General features: G+C 38.6%; 1 protein-coding gene across 1 annotated transcript in view; it reads left to right on the top strand.

Moving 5' to 3' along the window:
- The first annotated feature begins 315 nt into the window (after positions 1–315).
- The window catches only part of gfm2 (GTP dependent ribosome recycling factor mitochondrial 2), a 23,444-nt gene continuing 5,686 nt past the window's right edge, over positions 316–18,073 (top strand). Inside the window, exons 1-14 of the mRNA XM_034300577.2 lie at positions 316–620; positions 1,880–1,955; positions 3,401–3,446; positions 4,040–4,137; positions 4,481–4,606; positions 4,711–4,799; positions 6,094–6,182; positions 7,201–7,261; positions 7,355–7,540; positions 10,145–10,225; positions 11,538–11,686; positions 13,243–13,383; positions 13,543–13,642; positions 14,480–14,669. Coding sequence (XP_034156468.2) covers positions 570–620; positions 1,880–1,955; positions 3,401–3,446; positions 4,040–4,137; positions 4,481–4,606; positions 4,711–4,799; positions 6,094–6,182; positions 7,201–7,261; positions 7,355–7,540; positions 10,145–10,225; positions 11,538–11,686; positions 13,243–13,383; positions 13,543–13,642; positions 14,480–14,669 — 1,483 coding nt within the window. The 5' untranslated portion in view covers positions 316–569. The remainder of the gene's footprint in view (positions 621–1,879; positions 1,956–3,400; positions 3,447–4,039; positions 4,138–4,480; positions 4,607–4,710; positions 4,800–6,093; positions 6,183–7,200; positions 7,262–7,354; positions 7,541–10,144; positions 10,226–11,537; positions 11,687–13,242; positions 13,384–13,542; positions 13,643–14,479; positions 14,670–18,073) is intronic.

Below are 18,073 nucleotides of genomic sequence, written 5' to 3'. Positions count from 1 at the left end.
ATATATATATATATATATATATGTGTGTATATATAGATAGATAGATAGATATAGAGTACTATATTACTAGCAGTAAAATGCTGCCCCCTGCAGGTGAATGTAGGGAATGCACGCTTTCTTGCTGTTCTTTAAAAAATCGTGACTAAAACGAGACAAATGATTGTTTCAGTCAAATAATGACGCAAGGTCTAAATTCTATATTGACTGATTTATTTATTTATTTATTTATTTATCTATTTTGGGCACAGCCAGTGTTTAGGAGAGTTCTCATACATTAGCAAGTACATAGGAATAGGATAGTATCGCGCTTAGCCTTGTTTCCAGCGGTCTCATTTAGGTGATGCACATCACATGTGCAATAATAGCTACTAGAATGTCATGAGTTAGTTAAGAAATAGCGTTGTATAAACTTAGCAGCGACTTTTTAAATAAATGGGATGCTTATGTTATTATTTAGAAACGCTCCCTTCTTTATAAACAGCACCGATAATAGTTTTTCTGAGCTAGGAGACACAGATGAGGTGATTTAACTCTAAATGGATATGATATTGTAATCCCAGGTTATACTGATGTCAGGTTTAAAGATGCTGCTTGGAGTGAGGTTCAGCATCCTTCGTGGGGTAAGACACGCTTTTCTTTATTCTATTGTTAGTATTAGTATTTGCTAACTTTCACAGCTAGTTATAACAATGGCCAAACCACATGTATAAGCTGCCTAGTTAGTAACTACACTCACTGAGCAGTTTATTAGGAACACCTGTACACCTGCTCATTCATGCAGCAGTGCAATGCATAAAATCATGCAGATCCAACCAGCAGCTTCGGGTAAAAAAGAGTAAAAAAATGTTCACATCAACCATCAGAATGGAGAAAAAATATGATCTCGGTGATTTTGACCTTGGTGTGATTGTTGGTGCCAGACAGGCTGGTTTGAGTATTTCTATAACTGCTGATCTCCTGGGATTTTCACTCATAAAAGTCTCTAGAGTTTACTCAGAATGGTGCAATAAAGAAAAACCATCCAGTGAGTGGCAGTTCTGCAGACGGAAAGGTCTTGTTGATGAGAGAGGTCAATGGAGAATGGCCAGGCTGGTTCAAGCTGACAGTAACTCAGATAACCACTTTGTCCTGTTGTGATGAGCAGCATCTCAGAGCGCACAACACGCCAAACATTGATGCAGATGGGCTACGACAGCAGAACACCACATCACGTTCCACTTCTATCAGCCGAGAACAGAAAGCTGAGGCTGCAGTGGGCACAGGCTCACCAAAACTGGACAGTTGAAGACTGGTAAAATGTAGCCTGGTCTGATGAATCTCGATTTCCACAGAGGCACACAGATGGTAGGGTCAGAATTTGGCACCAAAATCCAACCTGCTTTGTATCAACAGTCCAGGCTGGTGGAGGTAGTGTAATGGTGTGGGGAATGTTTTCTTGGCACACTTTGGGCCCGTTAATACCAATCAATCATCACTTGAATTCCACAGTCTGTTTGAGTATTGTTGCTGACCATGTGCATCTCTTCATGGCCACGCTGTACCATCTTCTAATGGCTATTTCCAGCATGATAATGCAGCATGTCACAAAGCAAACGTCTCCTCAAACTGGTCTCATGAACATGACAGTGAGTTCTTCAGTGGCCTTTGAACACCTTTGGGATGTGGTAGAATGGGAGATTCGCTGCATGAAAGGGCACCTGAAAAATCATGTCAACATGGACCACAGTCTCAAAGAAATATTTCCAACATCTCTTGGAATCCATTCCATGAAGAATTGAGGCTGTTTTGAGAGCAAAGGGAGGCCCTACCCTGTATTAGTATAGTGTTCCTAATAAAGTGCTAAGTGAGTGTATGTATTAACCAAAGTTTCCATTTCTAGTGTGCGAGACACTGTTGGTGCTCATCACCTCAAGCACGGAGCAGACAGTGGAAAAGGAACTACAGTTTCCTTAAAGGTAATGTTTCTTTTTCCTTATACGTCTACGCTTTTGAATTCTTCATTCTGATTGGTCAGGTGGGATTGACAATAGTTCGTGCTGCAAGGAACATCAGAAGTTTTCTATTAATGCACATGTTATTGTTACTATAGCAACAACCAATTCACAGGGACTTGTATAGACTTGTTGCTCCACAATAGTCTGTGCCTTATAATAAACTGATTTATTTATGTTATTTAGCAATGAAAACGTTTAATCCATGATATGGTGATGCTTTCTGTAAAGAAGCTTTTATTTAACATTAATGGAAGGAGTCTCCAGTGTCAGCGCTTCGTAACAGTACGTTTTCTGCCACAGGAGAGTCTTCAGGACTTTGCGGTTTCTTGGTAATGACTGTTTAGAGCTGTTTAGAGCTGTTTATAGCCGCTGTCACTTGTTTCTCAGATGTCTCCCAATATTTAATGTATCTATAAACGGTTACAATATGTTCATGTAAATCATAATACATGACAGGAAATGCTGTTATAGGAAAATAATCATTGACTGGGTAGTGTGACGTCATTGCCACCTCTAAGTAGATTATTTTCCTATGACATCTTTAAGTGTTTGATTCCTCTTACACCACAGCATTATTGAAATTTCAACTATTAATTTTTTTTATTATTATTATGCGACACATTATGCTTTTTAATCCTATTACATTTTTAATATGTCACATTTAATGTTATGCAAATTAGTTCCTTTTATCACATGCGTTATTAAAGATATAAACAGTCCTCCCCTCACCAGCTTCTCTTTTCTCTCTCTTGAAATATAAAATAAAATAAAATAAAATGCAGCTTTTCTTGAGACCGTACCATGCTACGTCCTGAAGCCTCTCCCATGGTGAAAAACGTACTGACTGTTACAACACGCTGACACTGGAGACTCCTTCCATAAATGTTAAATAAAGGTGTCCTAACAGTGTCCTAATCATCATCATATTAATGATTATACGTTTACAATCTTAGATACCGTATTAACCGTATTAAATATCTTATAAATTATTTTAAATAACAACACATTTTTTAAAAATTCATTATTATCCTTAGATTATGTGTGAATGAGCTGTTGCTATAGCAACAATTACATATTAGACTCTTTAATATAAACCTGTGATGTGAATTACAGCTGGCTCTGCTGACAAAAAAAATAATCAACACCTTCTGACCAAACAGAATCGATAATTCAACAATAATAATAAATGACAAATTGTAATATTTGGCAAATCGCTGTGGTTTAAGAGGAATAAAACACTACAGGACATGCTGTAATAGGAAATAATCAACTTTCAGGGTGGTAATGGCATCGCAGCACCCCAGCATTGATTATTTTTCTATAACGGCACACCCTGTTGTGTTTTATTCTTTACTTAATGTCTGTCATAACTGTAAACGACGCTTGCTATTCGCACTTCTTTGCAGATGATGTTAAGTCGCCTCGAGCCGTGGTCAACCCGGACATCTCAAAGTAAGGCTCTGATCGTTTGAGGAGTCTGTTAATGATAACTTTATGGTTATTGTTGCTATTGGTGAACCTGGAGTTGTGTTTTTTCTTACTGCAGCATGTTAGAGTCATGAGCTTTTAAGCGCTTCCATTTCAGTGAGGTCTTCCATTGACTGACACTCAGTGCCACTCATAACACGTGCATTTCTCTGCTTTTCATTTGCTTCTGCAATCTTTCCAGATCACAATCTCAGCAGTTGGCCAAAGAAAACGAGATCAATTGAATGAAGAAGCTATGACAAACAGACCACTAATCAAACTGTGATACACTTTCTATAATTTATTTGAAAAATCGATCTGAAAAAGCTTCTATAGCATCATCTCTTTCTACACACACCAGCACTTCTCACCTTTTGATTCTGACTTTTTGATTATCATTAAAAGAAAATCACATAAAACCTCACAAAATGTCCACAAAAGAACCACAGAAGCACCACAAAAGTGGCCTTTAGTGCATTTCTGAAAGGGAAAGCAAAGCTGTACTATTCACATAGGGTTATTTTCATATCTGCATAAAGTAGCGTCTAAAAGAATTGTACTTATGTGTTAATATTCAGAATCCGTAACATTGGCATCATGGCCCACATAGACGCGGGGAAGACCACCACCACTGAGAGGATGCTCTATTATTCGGGGTACACACGTGCTCTTGGAGGTAAGCTCTCAGAAGCTTAAAGCTGCTGTACGCAATAACCTTTTCCGATATAAGCCACTAAAGCACAGTCATAAAATATATTTATAAATGACCAATAGATCATATTATCTCCATTATTTCCTTTATAAACAGTGTTTATAGAAAATGGCAGGTGAGAATGCAAGTATGATATTTACTCACTTGGTAAAATGTCATACTCATACTCATGAACAAAAAACCTTCATGTTAGAATACCAAGTATTATTTATAGACATGTTATTCCTCTTTTATTGAAAATGTCGAACAGCAAGTGAAAGTTTAGTATTTAAGTAGTAATTGCAGTGATGCCTGGTCTGCTGTATAGACGTGGATGATGGAGATACTGTGACTGATTATATGGCTCAGGAGAGAGAGCGTGGAATTACGATCCAATCAGCTGCAGTCACCTTCGACTGGAAAGAGCACAGGATTAACCTCATTGACACGCCAGGTATATATATATATACATACACACACACACACACACACACACACACACACACACACACAGCCCTGGTTTATACACATACTCAGGGTAGATTTGTTTTGTTTCAGGCCATGTGGATTTTACTCTGGAAGTTGAGAGAGCTCTGCGTGTGCTGGACGGAGCCGTGGCTGTGTTTGATGCCTCAGCAGGAGTGGAGGTGATTAAAAGTTCTCACTTCTTTGCCCACTACAGTGCAGCTCCCATTTGCTGCAGAACCAAAAGTCCAGTGGGTGGAGTCAGAGCCGATCCAGTTCCTCCTACCTGGGTGGAGTTGAATCAAAAGTCCAGAGACAGCTCCGTGTGTTTCAGGCTGGATAAGAAGTGCGTTGTTAACTATATTGTTCCGTGTTGTAGAACGTCACATGGATTAGATTCGGCAGCGAGGACTGTCTAACGGGATTTTGTAACATTTTGCAACTAAACATTTGATTGTCACTCAAGTGTCTTATGCTCAAATATAATTCAGATTGAAATTGAAATAAAACATGGAACATGCTGTATATGAAATATGGGGTTTTGGAAAATAACTAGCGATGGAGAGGTGCGATGCTGTGTGACGTGAATCAGAGTTATTGCTTCAACCCCAAGGTTGATATTTTCCAATAATTTATAGTTGCATTTAATGACATGGAACGTCTAAGAGGCAAGTTGTTAAAAATATAGATTGTCATGTTACCAAGAAACCACAAAGCGTACTATCCTGAAGTGTCCGAAAACGTCTACCTCCATTACCATATCAACAATTACACACATTTAAAATCTGGCTATTTGCAGTTTTCTGGCATACAAATTCCCCTGTTGTTGTTCCTCTTTCGGCTGCTCCCGTAGGGATCATTGGTCTGTGTATTTTGATTTGGCACAGTTTTTACCCCGGATGCCCTTCCTGATGTAACCCTCCCCAATTTTTATCCGGGCTTGGGACCCGCACAGAGAACGCACTGTTGCACACAACCCCAGTGGCTGGCGTTGGTTCCCTGGCCGGGAATCGAACCCGGGACGCAGCAGTGAGTGCACTATGGCCTCACAAATAGTCCTCCAGGGACCCATACAAATTGCTCTGTGCTGTTAAAAAATTAAACACGACGCCTTCTGACCCGTCAGGATGTACAATCCCACAGTGCTTCCTTGTTGCCTCTATGTCTGGCATTGACAAGCATGCCATGGTTAAAGCTGGTTACATCACACTGCTGGATCATCCTAATATTTGGGCTAATAATCATTTTGTTTGTTTCTTACTGCAGAAACAGGGTTTGTAACTTGTAGTAAAGCTTTTTTTCAGTTGAAAATCTGTTTACAGGTTGACTACAGAACGTTGACTTTTTCTACTGACACTATAGAAAACAGCATGCTATGAACCGTTTCTGAGAACCTGAACTTGGAACACGTGTGTGTGTGTGTGTGTGTGTGTGTGTGTGTGTGTGTGTGTGTGTGTGTTGTTGAATGAATTGCAGGCGCAGACCATGACAGTATGGCGACAAGCAGAGAAACACAATATTCCCTGTGTGTGCTTCCTAAATAAGATGGATAAACCTGGAGCCAGGTAACACACAAACCTGCAGGTGAAACACTTTACTCTTTTCTGTGACTCGAGTCTTTTCAGTCCTTTCACTTACATGACTCGTTCGCGTTCATTCACCAGTTTGTTCAGCGTGCAGCGTGATTATGGAGCCTTAAAAACCACTGATATAAGCATTAATATAATGTTATTGTAAGCATTAATAATTCTATCAGCAAAAGAATTCTTTTTTACACCCAGTTCAACACAGACTACAACTGCATGCACTGAAAGACCTGACCACCATTCACTCCTCTCTTGTTGAGATAGATAGATAGATAGATAGATAGATAGATGTACTTTATTGATCCGCAAGTGGAAATTTAGGATTTCAGAAGGTGAATATTTGCTGCAGAACCAAAAGTCCAGTGGGTGGAGTCAGACCCGATCCAGTTCCTCCTACCTGAGTTGATCATCACAGCAGACTCACTGATTAAAAGAGGAGTGAATCTCAGTCATGCCGGTTGATTCACTGATTCAAATACTGACCCTCTGACCGAGAGAAGAGTGAATCTCGGGCTTGATTTTATAGAATTGAATTCACAGATGGTTAAAAACACACTGGCAGATTAAACATATAAAAAGTACAGACCTAAAAGGAGAAAAGAGCAAATATTGACCAAAAAGATTCAAATGATTCATTTTTTTGCGGACTGCAATTGCGAAACCCATCAGCAGCAACGGAATGAAAGTAGTGACTCAGTGAGTGGCAATGACAGATACTGAATCATTCAAGTGAATTATTCAAAAAGACTGAATTTTTCTTCATGTCATGCATACACTTTATATTATTGCCAGTTGAACAGATCCACATCATGTACATCACTTTAGCGTCTCTTTTATGGACATACAGATGAACCTCAGTACAGTCTGGACGCGGCACTCGTATGAGTCACAGATCTGAATGACCTTAAAGTACATAAGATAACTCCACAATGTAATGGTTTTACCAGGGAATAAATCACATTTTAAATGTGTCGTTCTTTTTAACACTTTCTGCCAGCATCAGTTACTCTGTAGAAAGCATCAAGACGAAACTGAAGGCCAACCCCTTACTCCTTCAAGTGAGCGTGTCCTCCTTTTCAATCCGTCATTAATTCATGTTCATAACAATAATCAACCACTTATGGATCCATTTCTTGAATTTTTTTTTTCAGATTCCCATCGGCTCTGGAAAGGAATTTGTCGGATTGGTGGACTTGATCACTAAGCAGCGAATGACATGGCGGGGAAAGTCATGGGCCGAGGATGGGCGGGCTTTTGAGACGAGAGCCCTCCAGGCCACACATGACCCCGAATTCCTGGAAGAAGTCAATCAAGCCAGAGCAGCCCTCATAGAACAGGTAGATAGTGCCATTAAACACAACATTCAGCGATTTTTTTTTTTTTTTCCCCCTCCTGGTTTTCCTGCTTATTTTCCAATAACAGGACATCCCGAAGTCTTATTTCTTCTTAAATCACAGCAATTTGACAATGCTAACAAATTTTTATCCATTAAAGAAAGACATGTCATACTTTTTATTCATTTATAGTTACATTTAATGTTGTGGAATGTCACTAGCGTCTATTTTTCTTCCTCTTGAAGTTAATAAGGAAAAAACAGCTTGTTATTTTACTGAGAACCCGTAAACGCCTCCATCCTGAAGACCTTCCTGTGTCAGAAAACGTAATTAAAGCTTTACCTCCGACTGTGTTGACACTCACACTTTTTCCAAAAAAAAAAAAAAAAGTGAAATAACATCTCACAGAAAACTTCACCATATCAACGATTACAACTTTTAAACGTGCCATACAAGTCCCTGTACTGTAAAAATGATGACGTTAGAACGAACACATTACCTACTGTCAGAGCTGCTGCTGTAGAAAATTAATCTTCTCACCAATCAGAATTGAGCACTGAATGGCGCTGTGGCATAAAGACAGTTCTAGGAGCTTTATACAGGAGATTAATGGTACAAAGAGCACAAAAAGTGAAAGCAACCACAAAGCAAATGTTTGAGTAGAATGACGAGTTCAGTAGCATGGCTTTGTGTAAACTGTCTTTCAGCTCAGCTGAACCATCCCAGTGTAACAACAGGGTGTTATAATACAGTCCTGTCCGAAAGTATTGGAACGACAAGCCTTTTGTTTTTGCTTTACACTGAAGACATTTGCGTTTGAGATCAAAAGATGAATATGAGACGATAGATTAGAATTTCAGCTTTCATTTCCTGATATTTACATCTTGATGTGTTAAACAACTTAGAACATGGCACCTTTTGTGCTAGACCACCCGATTTTTAGATGAGCAAAAGTATTGGAACGCCTAAAAGCATAGAACACTTAATATTTGGTTGCATTTCCCTTACTTGGAGTGACTGCATCAAGCTGGCGACCCATTGACATCAATGGTCCTTTTTTGTGTTGCCAGTGTAATTTGGGTCATTGTCTTACTCCACCATGAAGTTTTTAGGTGAGCAGAAGTATTGGAACAAAGTGTATTAAAGTAAATATTCATGTCTTCATTGTAGAGCAAAAACAAAAGAATTGGCCTTGCTGTTCCAATACTTTCGGAGGGGACTGTATATGTTACATATTTAGTTTATGTTTTGACTAGAATAACTGTCTTACTTCATCCAGAGGTAAGTGCAAACAAAACAACTTTTAAACCAGTAATAGAGAAAATATATATATATACACTATATTACCAAAAGTATTCAGTCACCTGCCTTGACTCACGTATGAACTTAAGTGCCATCCCATTCCTAACCCATAGGGTTCAATATGATGTCGGTCCACCTTTTGCAGCTATTACAGCTTCAACTCTTCTGGGAAGGCTGTCCACAAGGTTGAGGAGTGTGTTTATAGGAATTTTTGACCATTCTTCCAAAAGCGCATTGGTGAGGTCACACACTGATGTTGGTCGAGAAGGCCTGGCTCTCAGTCTCCGCTCTAATTCATCCCAAAGGTGTTCTATCGGGTTCAGGTCAGGACTCTGTGCAGGCCAGTCAAGTTCATCCACACCAGACTCTGTCATCCATGTCTTTATGGACCTTGCTTTGTGCACTGGTGCACAGTCATGCTCGAAGAGGAAGGCGCCCGCTCCAAACTGTTCCCACAAGGTTGGGAGCATGGAATTGTCCAAAATGTTTTGGTATCCTGAAGCATTCAAAGTTCCTTTCACTGGAACTAAGGGGCCAAGCCCAACTCCTGAAAAACAACCCCACACCATAATTCCTCCTCCACCAAATTTCACACTCGGCACAATGCAGTCCAAAATGTACCGTTCTCCTGGCAACCTCCAAACCCAGACTCGTCCATCAGATTGCCAGATGGAAAAGCGTGATTCATCACTCCAGAGAACGCGTCTCCACTGCTCTAGAGTCCAGTGGCGGCGTGCTTTACACCACTGCATCCGACGCTTTGCATTGCACTTGGTGATGTGTGGCTTGGATGCAGCTGCTCGGCCATGGAAACCCATTCCATGAAGCTCTCTGCGTACTGTACTTGGGCTAATCTGACGGTCACATGAAGTTTGGAGCTCTGTAGCAATTGACTGTGAAGAAAGTCGACGACCTCTTTGCACTATGCGCTTCAGCATCCGCTGACCCCTCTCCGTCAGTTTACGTGGCCTACCACTTCGTGGCTGAGTTGCTGTTGTTCCCAAACTCTTCCATTTTGTTATGATAAAGCTGACAGTTGACTGTGGAATATTTAGGAGCGAGGAAATTTCACGACTGGATTTGTTGCACAGGTGGCATCCTATGACATTTCCACGCTGGAATTCACTGAGCTCCTGAGAGCGGCCCATTCTTTCACAAATGTTTGTAAAAACAGTCTGCATGCCTAAGTGCTTGATTTTATACACCTGTGGCCAGGCCAAGTGATTAGGACACCTGATTCTGCTCATTTGGATGGGTGACCGAATACTTTTGGTAATATAGTGTATTTATTCATATTTTGTGCAGGTTGCAGATTTGGATGACGAATTTGCCGAGCTGCTTCTTGGAGAATATGGTGACAACTTTGACTCGGTGCCTCCTGGGAAAGTACGTTATCATATACGCTTACGTGTATTTGAATGTGTGTGTGTGTGTGTGTGTGTGTGTGTGTGTGTTTTTTCTTCAGTAATTCTTTTAGCCCATGCTGAAAATTTCTGAAATAAATGGGAAGAAGGACAAACATGCCAAAGTTCAGTGCCAGACACTGGTATCTTTTTGCTGTCTTGTCTCAGGGATCAGGGCTAACGTCCATTCGAGTCTGTCTAACGTCTTTATTTTCTCTGAAGATGTTTAACTGCGAGGTAGCTTTGTGTAGCAGCAGGAGAGTGATATGATAGCAGTGGACTGGACTTTATTTTGATTGGACAGTATTTTACTATCAGCCAGATCTCGGGCAGTGTGTGTAGTTCAGCAGTCGAGTAAGTGGGGTCCGACTATCATTACAGCATTGAAGTGCGTCACAACACAGTGGAGCATGTTAAGTTTAATGAAAATGCTTGTTTTGTGGAAAATCTAAATTTCTGGCTGTTAAAACTATGTTGTCCACAGAGCAACTACAAAGAAAAACGCTTGATTTTGATTTCAGAAACAGAATCTGCATGTTCCCAGCCCTGAGACTATACAGCGCAGTACAAGTCTTACAGTGAACGAAATCAGGAATTTTTAGCTGAACTGTTCCTTTCAGAGCACAGCAGCCTCATCCCTCAATCCATATCAATCAGTAAATCTAATGAAGGGCAGTACTAAATGAAAAAATATGATATTTAGGCAAAATAAGAAAAATGTAAAAAAATTTTCACCCCCCAGCTCTTAATGCATGGTTTGTCCTTCTGGAGCATCAGTGAGCGTTTGAACCTTCTGTAATAGTTGCATACGAGTCTCTCAATTGTCCTCAGTGTGAAAAAAATGGATCTCAAAATCATACAGTCATTATTGGAAAGGGTTCAAATACACATAAAATGCTGGAAAAGCAAAGAATTTGTGGGACCTGAAGGATTTTTCTGAAGAACAGCAGGCAGTTTACCTGTTCAGGACAAACAAGGGACTCATGAACAACTATCACTAAACAAAAAAAAACATAGCTGTGGATCATTCAGGTAACAACACAGTATTAAGAATCAAGGGGATGTAAACTTTTGAACAGGATCATTTTTATAAATTCAGCTATTATTTTCTCTTGTGGACTATATGTAAACATCTTTTATGTGAAATATCTTATTCAGGTCAGCACTAAATAAACAAAAACATGCATTTTGTATGATCCCTCTTATTTTAAAATAATAAACATTTTGCAGATTCTGAAAGGGGGATGTAAAGTTTTGACCTCAACTGTAATAAAGCAATGGAAATATGTTTTCAGTTGCAGGAGGCGGTGAGGAGAGTGACGCTGTCTCGTAAAGGAGTGCCCGTACTGTGCGGAAGTTCACTGAAGAATAAAGGAGTTCAGCCTCTGCTAGACGCCATCACAGCGTACCTCCCTGCACCTGATGAAAGGAACCACGACCTGGTGTGAGTCTGCTGTCCTCTTCTTCTCTCATTGCTTTTCCTCCTCTTCTCTGAACCTGCTCACTTCTGTTTTGATCCCATTCCTGTTGATTTGTTCCCTGTATGTCTGGTTGCTTCAGGCAACATGTATGTAGTGTCCCCTTGTTGAAATTGGTGGCACTGGTGTGTGATACTGGGAGCAAATTCAAAGTCATACCACTAAAGTTTATTTAATATTTTTGTAATTTTACATGCTGATAAACTAAAATATCCTTCCCTACAATTGTAGAGTTAATGAATTCTTGAATGGTTAACCTCATTATAAGACACGTTGCATTGTGGCTAGATGTTTGTTTGTGTTCTTTGAGTCTTTTCAGTGTCTTGCGTTCGTTCGGTCAAATGATTCTGATTCGCTCAATGATTCATTCAGTTCCATGATACGCCTAAATGTGCAGCCTGATTTTGCAGCCATCTGAAGGAAATGATGAAAGTCTATCTATCTATCTATCTATCTATCTATCTCACATACATCTTGGATTAACTGATTCAAATTGATTCAGACAGACTCACTGAACAACAAGAGAATCTTGCTCGTGACTGAAAGATTTGCTAACTTTTACATCAAGTTAGTCATACACACAGTTACAAATAACTTTTAAATAAATGTTTAAAAAATAATACAGACAGAAAAAACATAAACCTGTATAAATCATTTCTGTTTGATAATCATGAAGTCAGTTATGGGTATTTATGGAAATTAAATTTTGTTGAAATACAATATTGGCTTCACAATTTCAATTCGATTAGATTCTCAAAATATTTTGAGCAAAATTTGAACAAAGGAAATTATGACAGAAAAGACCAAAGTTGATACAAACAGAGGTTTAAAATTGTAAACAATATGTACTACAGGTTCACCATAATTAAAAAATAAATAAGGTTATAACTTCTACCAAAGATTTTGCTTGAACAAGCAAAGTGTCTGACCTGGTGACTTTGAAAATAATTGACTGAAACATAATGCGCTCAGTAGCAGAAATAAAGCTCCAAAGTCGGCTAAAATGACTGATTGCCATGGCCTTTTGTGTCGTTTGAAAGCTACCGAAGAGCTCTTTTTAACTGTTATAACATGGTTGTGTAACTGTAAAACATATAAAACGTGTCGGTTGTTACAGTCTGGAGCTATCAGGCTCTCGGACTTCACAAGTGCAGATCTCGCAGGCTCTCCACGAAAGAATGTGATCATGTGACGGGGGTTTCTTTGTGTGGGTTGTCCAGATCTGGTGTTCAAACAGTGAAACTGCATTACACACATCATTAATACAATGATATCTACAACGCGAATCGCACATTTCCATGAGGCACATCGTCATATTTTTGCAATATGCAATTGCAATGTATCGTTTACACCCTTATAATTTAGTCATGTCCAAATCCTACACACTAACTATCTCTTCCCTATTGCACGATTGCAATCCTTTGAAATCACATTTTCCTGATGATAGTTGAGCAGTCGTAGCCTCATTTCTCCCTGAATGTGTTTGTCTTCTGTGTGTGATTTTCTTCTTTTGTGCCTTTAGGCGCTGGTATAAGGACGACTTGTGTGCGCTGGCATTTAAAGTGGTCCATGACAAGCAGAGAGGTCCTCTGGTTTTCCTGAGGATCTACTCTGGCTCTATGAAACCGCAGTCTGCAGTGTACAACATCAACCGAAACGGAATGTAGGTCTATCACAAAAATGCTGAGCACCGAGTTCCACACTGTTAACATCACAAAATGTTCAGTAACCTGCTTCATTAAGCACATCTGGGCCACACTGTCACATGAAAGTCTGATTAGTGCATACTAACACTTGTATTAATGTTTCATTTATGCAACAGAGAGAGAATGAGTCGTCTACTGCTGCCGTTTGCAGATCAGCACGTTGAAATCCCCTCACTGTCTGCAGGGAACATCGCCCTCACTGTGGGCCTCAGACAGGTACAGTATTCATTCATGAGCAGTGTTGTGTCACTCCAAAGCTTTAATATGTTGTGTGTGTCATTTTAGGATTAGCTCTTGGCTGTAAAACTTTAATAGGACTAAAAGGCAACTACGTACTACCACTCTGAAATGGATTATTTTTCATGTATGAGTTTTACGCTTCAGCAACAATTTTTTTTTTTTCCATTTTTAAAGAATGATGCTTTTTATCTGTTTATAGTTACATTTATGTTTATAGGTAAGTTGTGGAACTTCCACAAAACAAGTTAGCTCCAGGTATCACTTTCTCTTCAAGATGATAAGACAAAAAAAAGCTTTTCATTTTACTGAAAAACCACAAACCCCCTAAGTAACCATGAAGCTACAGGTTTTCCTCTGAGTGTTACAAAGCGCTGACACTGGAGACTCCTTCCAAAAATGCTAAATAAACATATCCTGAGAGAGCACTTTACCATATCAACACTTTTTTTTTTTTTTAATTTTATCCATTTATGTGGGAAGTCCCTCTTTAAGATGTTCCTATAGAAACAATAACATTAAAACAAGCACATTATTTGCACCTTCGACACCTTCTAGACCAGAATTGAAAATCCAGCAGCGCTGTTGTATAAACGTATATACATCGCATACTAAAGCTGTTACTACACAAGCAAAAAGCTGTCTTACTCTTCTCTTGTTTTCTCTTGCATTTGTGTACCAGAAACAATTATTTGCATTGGATCCAGCACTTTTAAAATGCGACATATCAATTTCGAGTGTCTTAATAATATTTTTAACGTCTGTCAATTTCCTGCATCATATAATATAAACTGGTACGGTCCTATGCTCACTCAGACAGTGACGGGTGACACCATCGTCTCATCCAAAGCCTCAGCAGCGGCCGCAGCGCACCGGGCACACAACAAGGCAGAGGAGAAGAGAGCGTCTAGCCGAGATATGAACAGTCTGGTACTGGCCGGGGTTGAGGTGCCTGAGCCCGTCTTCTTCTGCTCTATAGAGCCTCCTTCCATGTCCAAACAAGCAGGTACATATATACCTCCCAAACTTACAGCTAGATGTACCTCATATTTTTTTGATGGAAGGGTTCTAGTGTCTAGGGTTTATTAAAGATTGACCATATAGTACACTCTATGTAGTATAGAGTGATCACTGGAAAAGATAATGGGCTGTATTGGAATATGGTTGGTGACTTGTTCAAAAGTTTCTCGTATTCAGAGACGGGTTACGCACATTTACGCACTCCAAGGCTGCCAGGTTTTCTTTTTTCTTTTTGTAGATGTGTCTGAGACAGCATTTTTCACTAGCATCTAGACCACCACCTTTAAACACTAGCACTTACCGTTAAACCCGAAGAAAAATCATGGGATAGAAAATACGGACTGAACAAACAGATAGTGTTTTTTTTTTCCCTTTACTATCAAATGTAACATAAAAGCAAGAGACAGTTTAAAAAAGGAAAATTAAAAAAAGACTACGAAGAAGATGGCAAGCATTTCTATAAACATCTAATAGCCTCTAGTAGATTATCAATAAACCTCAACCTTATTTTTGTCTACAACCCAAAGCATAAATATCAGTGTGACATACTTTGGTTACATCAAACTGCCAGACAATGGTGCTTGACTTAATACTGCTCTACGGTTAAGTCGGTATCACACAAGAAAAATCTAATTCCAAGGTCAGACTCGTGCTTAAAATCCCACGCTAAAGGTTTGAGCAGCACTTAAGTCTGTAGTTACATGTGAAGTCTGAACACTGATGTGCAATGAGTATAAACTGCACATAGGTAACTCAATTCTGAATACAACCCATAGTGAACATCATATCTTTGTGGCATTATGGCTTATTTAGAACCTTATTTGGTTGCTAGCTGTACCGTTTCAACTAGCTAAAGACCCAAGATGCATATGTCTTATATCTACTGTGTATGTTGCAGTTAATGAGGCACATTTTATGACGACATTCTAACTAGAGTAATGAAGAGCCTTGATTGTAAAGCTCATTTATGGGCCAAGACAGTACATAGGCAACACAGAGAGGACGGTTATGTTGTGCTTAATGTTGACTAAACATATAAAAGTGCAATAGTTATGCAAATATTCACTGCTGAAGATCAGGAGAAGAAGTCCACTATCTCTATATTTCTCTGTTATGTTCATTTATTAGCCAGCTCATCGCCTTTTTTCCACCAGAGAGCAGCAAGGAACTAGAAGTTGCAGTTAAAGTCCTGAATGATGAGTAAAATTCTTACTTCCTGTAAAGGTTCATACAGGACAGTGGACTATGGTACTATCTGTATTGTCTGCCAAGTTTTTCTTTCCTGTCATCTAAGCATGTAAATAAGTAATAATATTACATCTCTGTAGCAATTTAGGGTCTGATAAGAAGCCGACGCATATTATAATGGACAAAGACATGTAAACATTTTCAGATTCAATAATTATGATTCACGATGGTACTATATACCAAAACATAATACATTATAGAGCACACTGTATGTATATGTTATAGAAATATAGTGCTATAGCTACATACAGAACCTCACAGTGAATAGCTACAGTAAATAAACAGTATGCCGCCATCAGTAGGACGTGTGTGTGTGTGTGTGTGTGTGTGTGTGTGTGTGTGTGTGAATTGTAACGCAAGATGAAGGCGTGTCCAGAACTGTCCCAGTGGTGTTTTCTGACACGCCAACAGTAGGTCAGATGTCTTGCTCTCTTGTAAAGCTTTAAGCATTTGTGTCGGATTATTATATCTATAGAAACAATACTTTGTACGCAAAAAGAAAAGTTATTCTCCCACTTTAGCTCTTGGAATACTGACTATAATTTATGGATTACTGAGTAATCTTTGTTTTAAAAAAAAAAAATCTTATTGTTCTTGTTATTTGTTATTTGGAACAAAATACAACAGACCTTTTAGTAACAATAATAGTGTCCCATTTCATTATGATTTTAAATACATTATATACGTTATATACATTTAAATACATTATATACGTGATACAGAAATGCATATCGCCTACATGACCTGAGGTCATATGATCAGATAGCGATTTCTGGGAAGGTTTTGTTCCAGTAGATAATACAGGAGTGAAATTCATTAGTACAATGCAATAGTGAAATTAATACAATTTGAGCTAACAGGCATCTTTACTGAGATTAAACTGCCACATGTGATCTGTGATTTAAAGCATCTAGGACTTTAGCCTCCCAAATATACATAATACTTTTTTTTTTCCCCAACGGTGATCTCTGTCTAAAGTACAAAATGTGTTTTACATTTAGTCTTGGGGAACTTCATTAAGTTTAGTTATGGATGTTATTATACCTTGTCATCTAGCCCTATTTTTTTTTTCCGTTATCAGTGCCACTTCTTTAATGGCGCTGTCATAAAATGTTGTTGAATGTTGGAACTTATAAGATAAGGCCATCACATGCCTGAAGCTAATGACGCAGTAAAAAAAAAAAAAAAAAAAAAAACACAGTGCATACTCAGAAAATATCCTGCTAAAAACAGACTCCTTTATTTTAGATTCAAAAATTGAGTCAAAAAATTGCACAACAAAAAAAAATTATTACAAGAAACCAAATATAAGAAATAGTCTTGTTCTGTTGGGAGATAATTTTGCTCATTTTAAACATTTATTTCTAGAAAGAAGCAAAATTATCTGCCAGTAGAATAAGAATAATTTAAAGCTTGAACTTAGTAAAAATGTCTAAAAATAGGTTTAATAATTTAATAATAATAATAACAACTTATATTTGGTTCAGTGCAATCTTATCATAGGAAGTAATCGATAAATTTGAAATATTTCTGCTTGTTTCACTTAGTTTTCTAAATCTCTTGTGTTCTGCTGATTCGTTCGTGTTCTGATGATCACTAAGTAAGGAATAAAAACACTGGGGACGTGCTGTTACGAGAAAATAATCAACATCCTGTTATCACTTGTGCTATAACAGCTATAAACAGTCATTCTCTTCCAGCTCTCTTTTTTCTGTATACTGAAGAAGGACAAAAAAAATGTAGCTTGTCATATTACCGTGAACGCACAAAGAATTACGACGACTTTCCAGTGTCGGGAAACGTAAAGGAACTGCGAAGTGTCTACGCACAATGGACACTCCTTCCGAAAATGCTGGATAAACGTCTCCTGGCAGAAAACCTCACCATATCAACAATTACAGACTTTTTTAAAAAAAATCTGTTTATGTGGATCATCCAGCGTACATGTCCCTGTGAATGAGCTGTTACTATAGAAACGATAATATATTAGAACAAGCACTTTAATATAATCCTTGCAGCCGGCACTACTGTCAGAGCTGCTGTTATAAACACTACAGTAATCAACACCTTCTGACTCATTAACAGTGATGTGGTCTCACTTATTTTCCTCATTATTTCATTATTTATTCTTATTAGTCATTA

The sequence above is a fragment of the Pangasianodon hypophthalmus genome, chromosome 27, assembly GCF_027358585.1.
Source record: "Pangasianodon hypophthalmus isolate fPanHyp1 chromosome 27, fPanHyp1.pri, whole genome shotgun sequence".
Taxonomy (NCBI): Eukaryota; Metazoa; Chordata; class Actinopteri; order Siluriformes; family Pangasiidae; genus Pangasianodon; species Pangasianodon hypophthalmus.
This window is presented reverse-complemented; position numbering and strand designations above follow the sequence as displayed.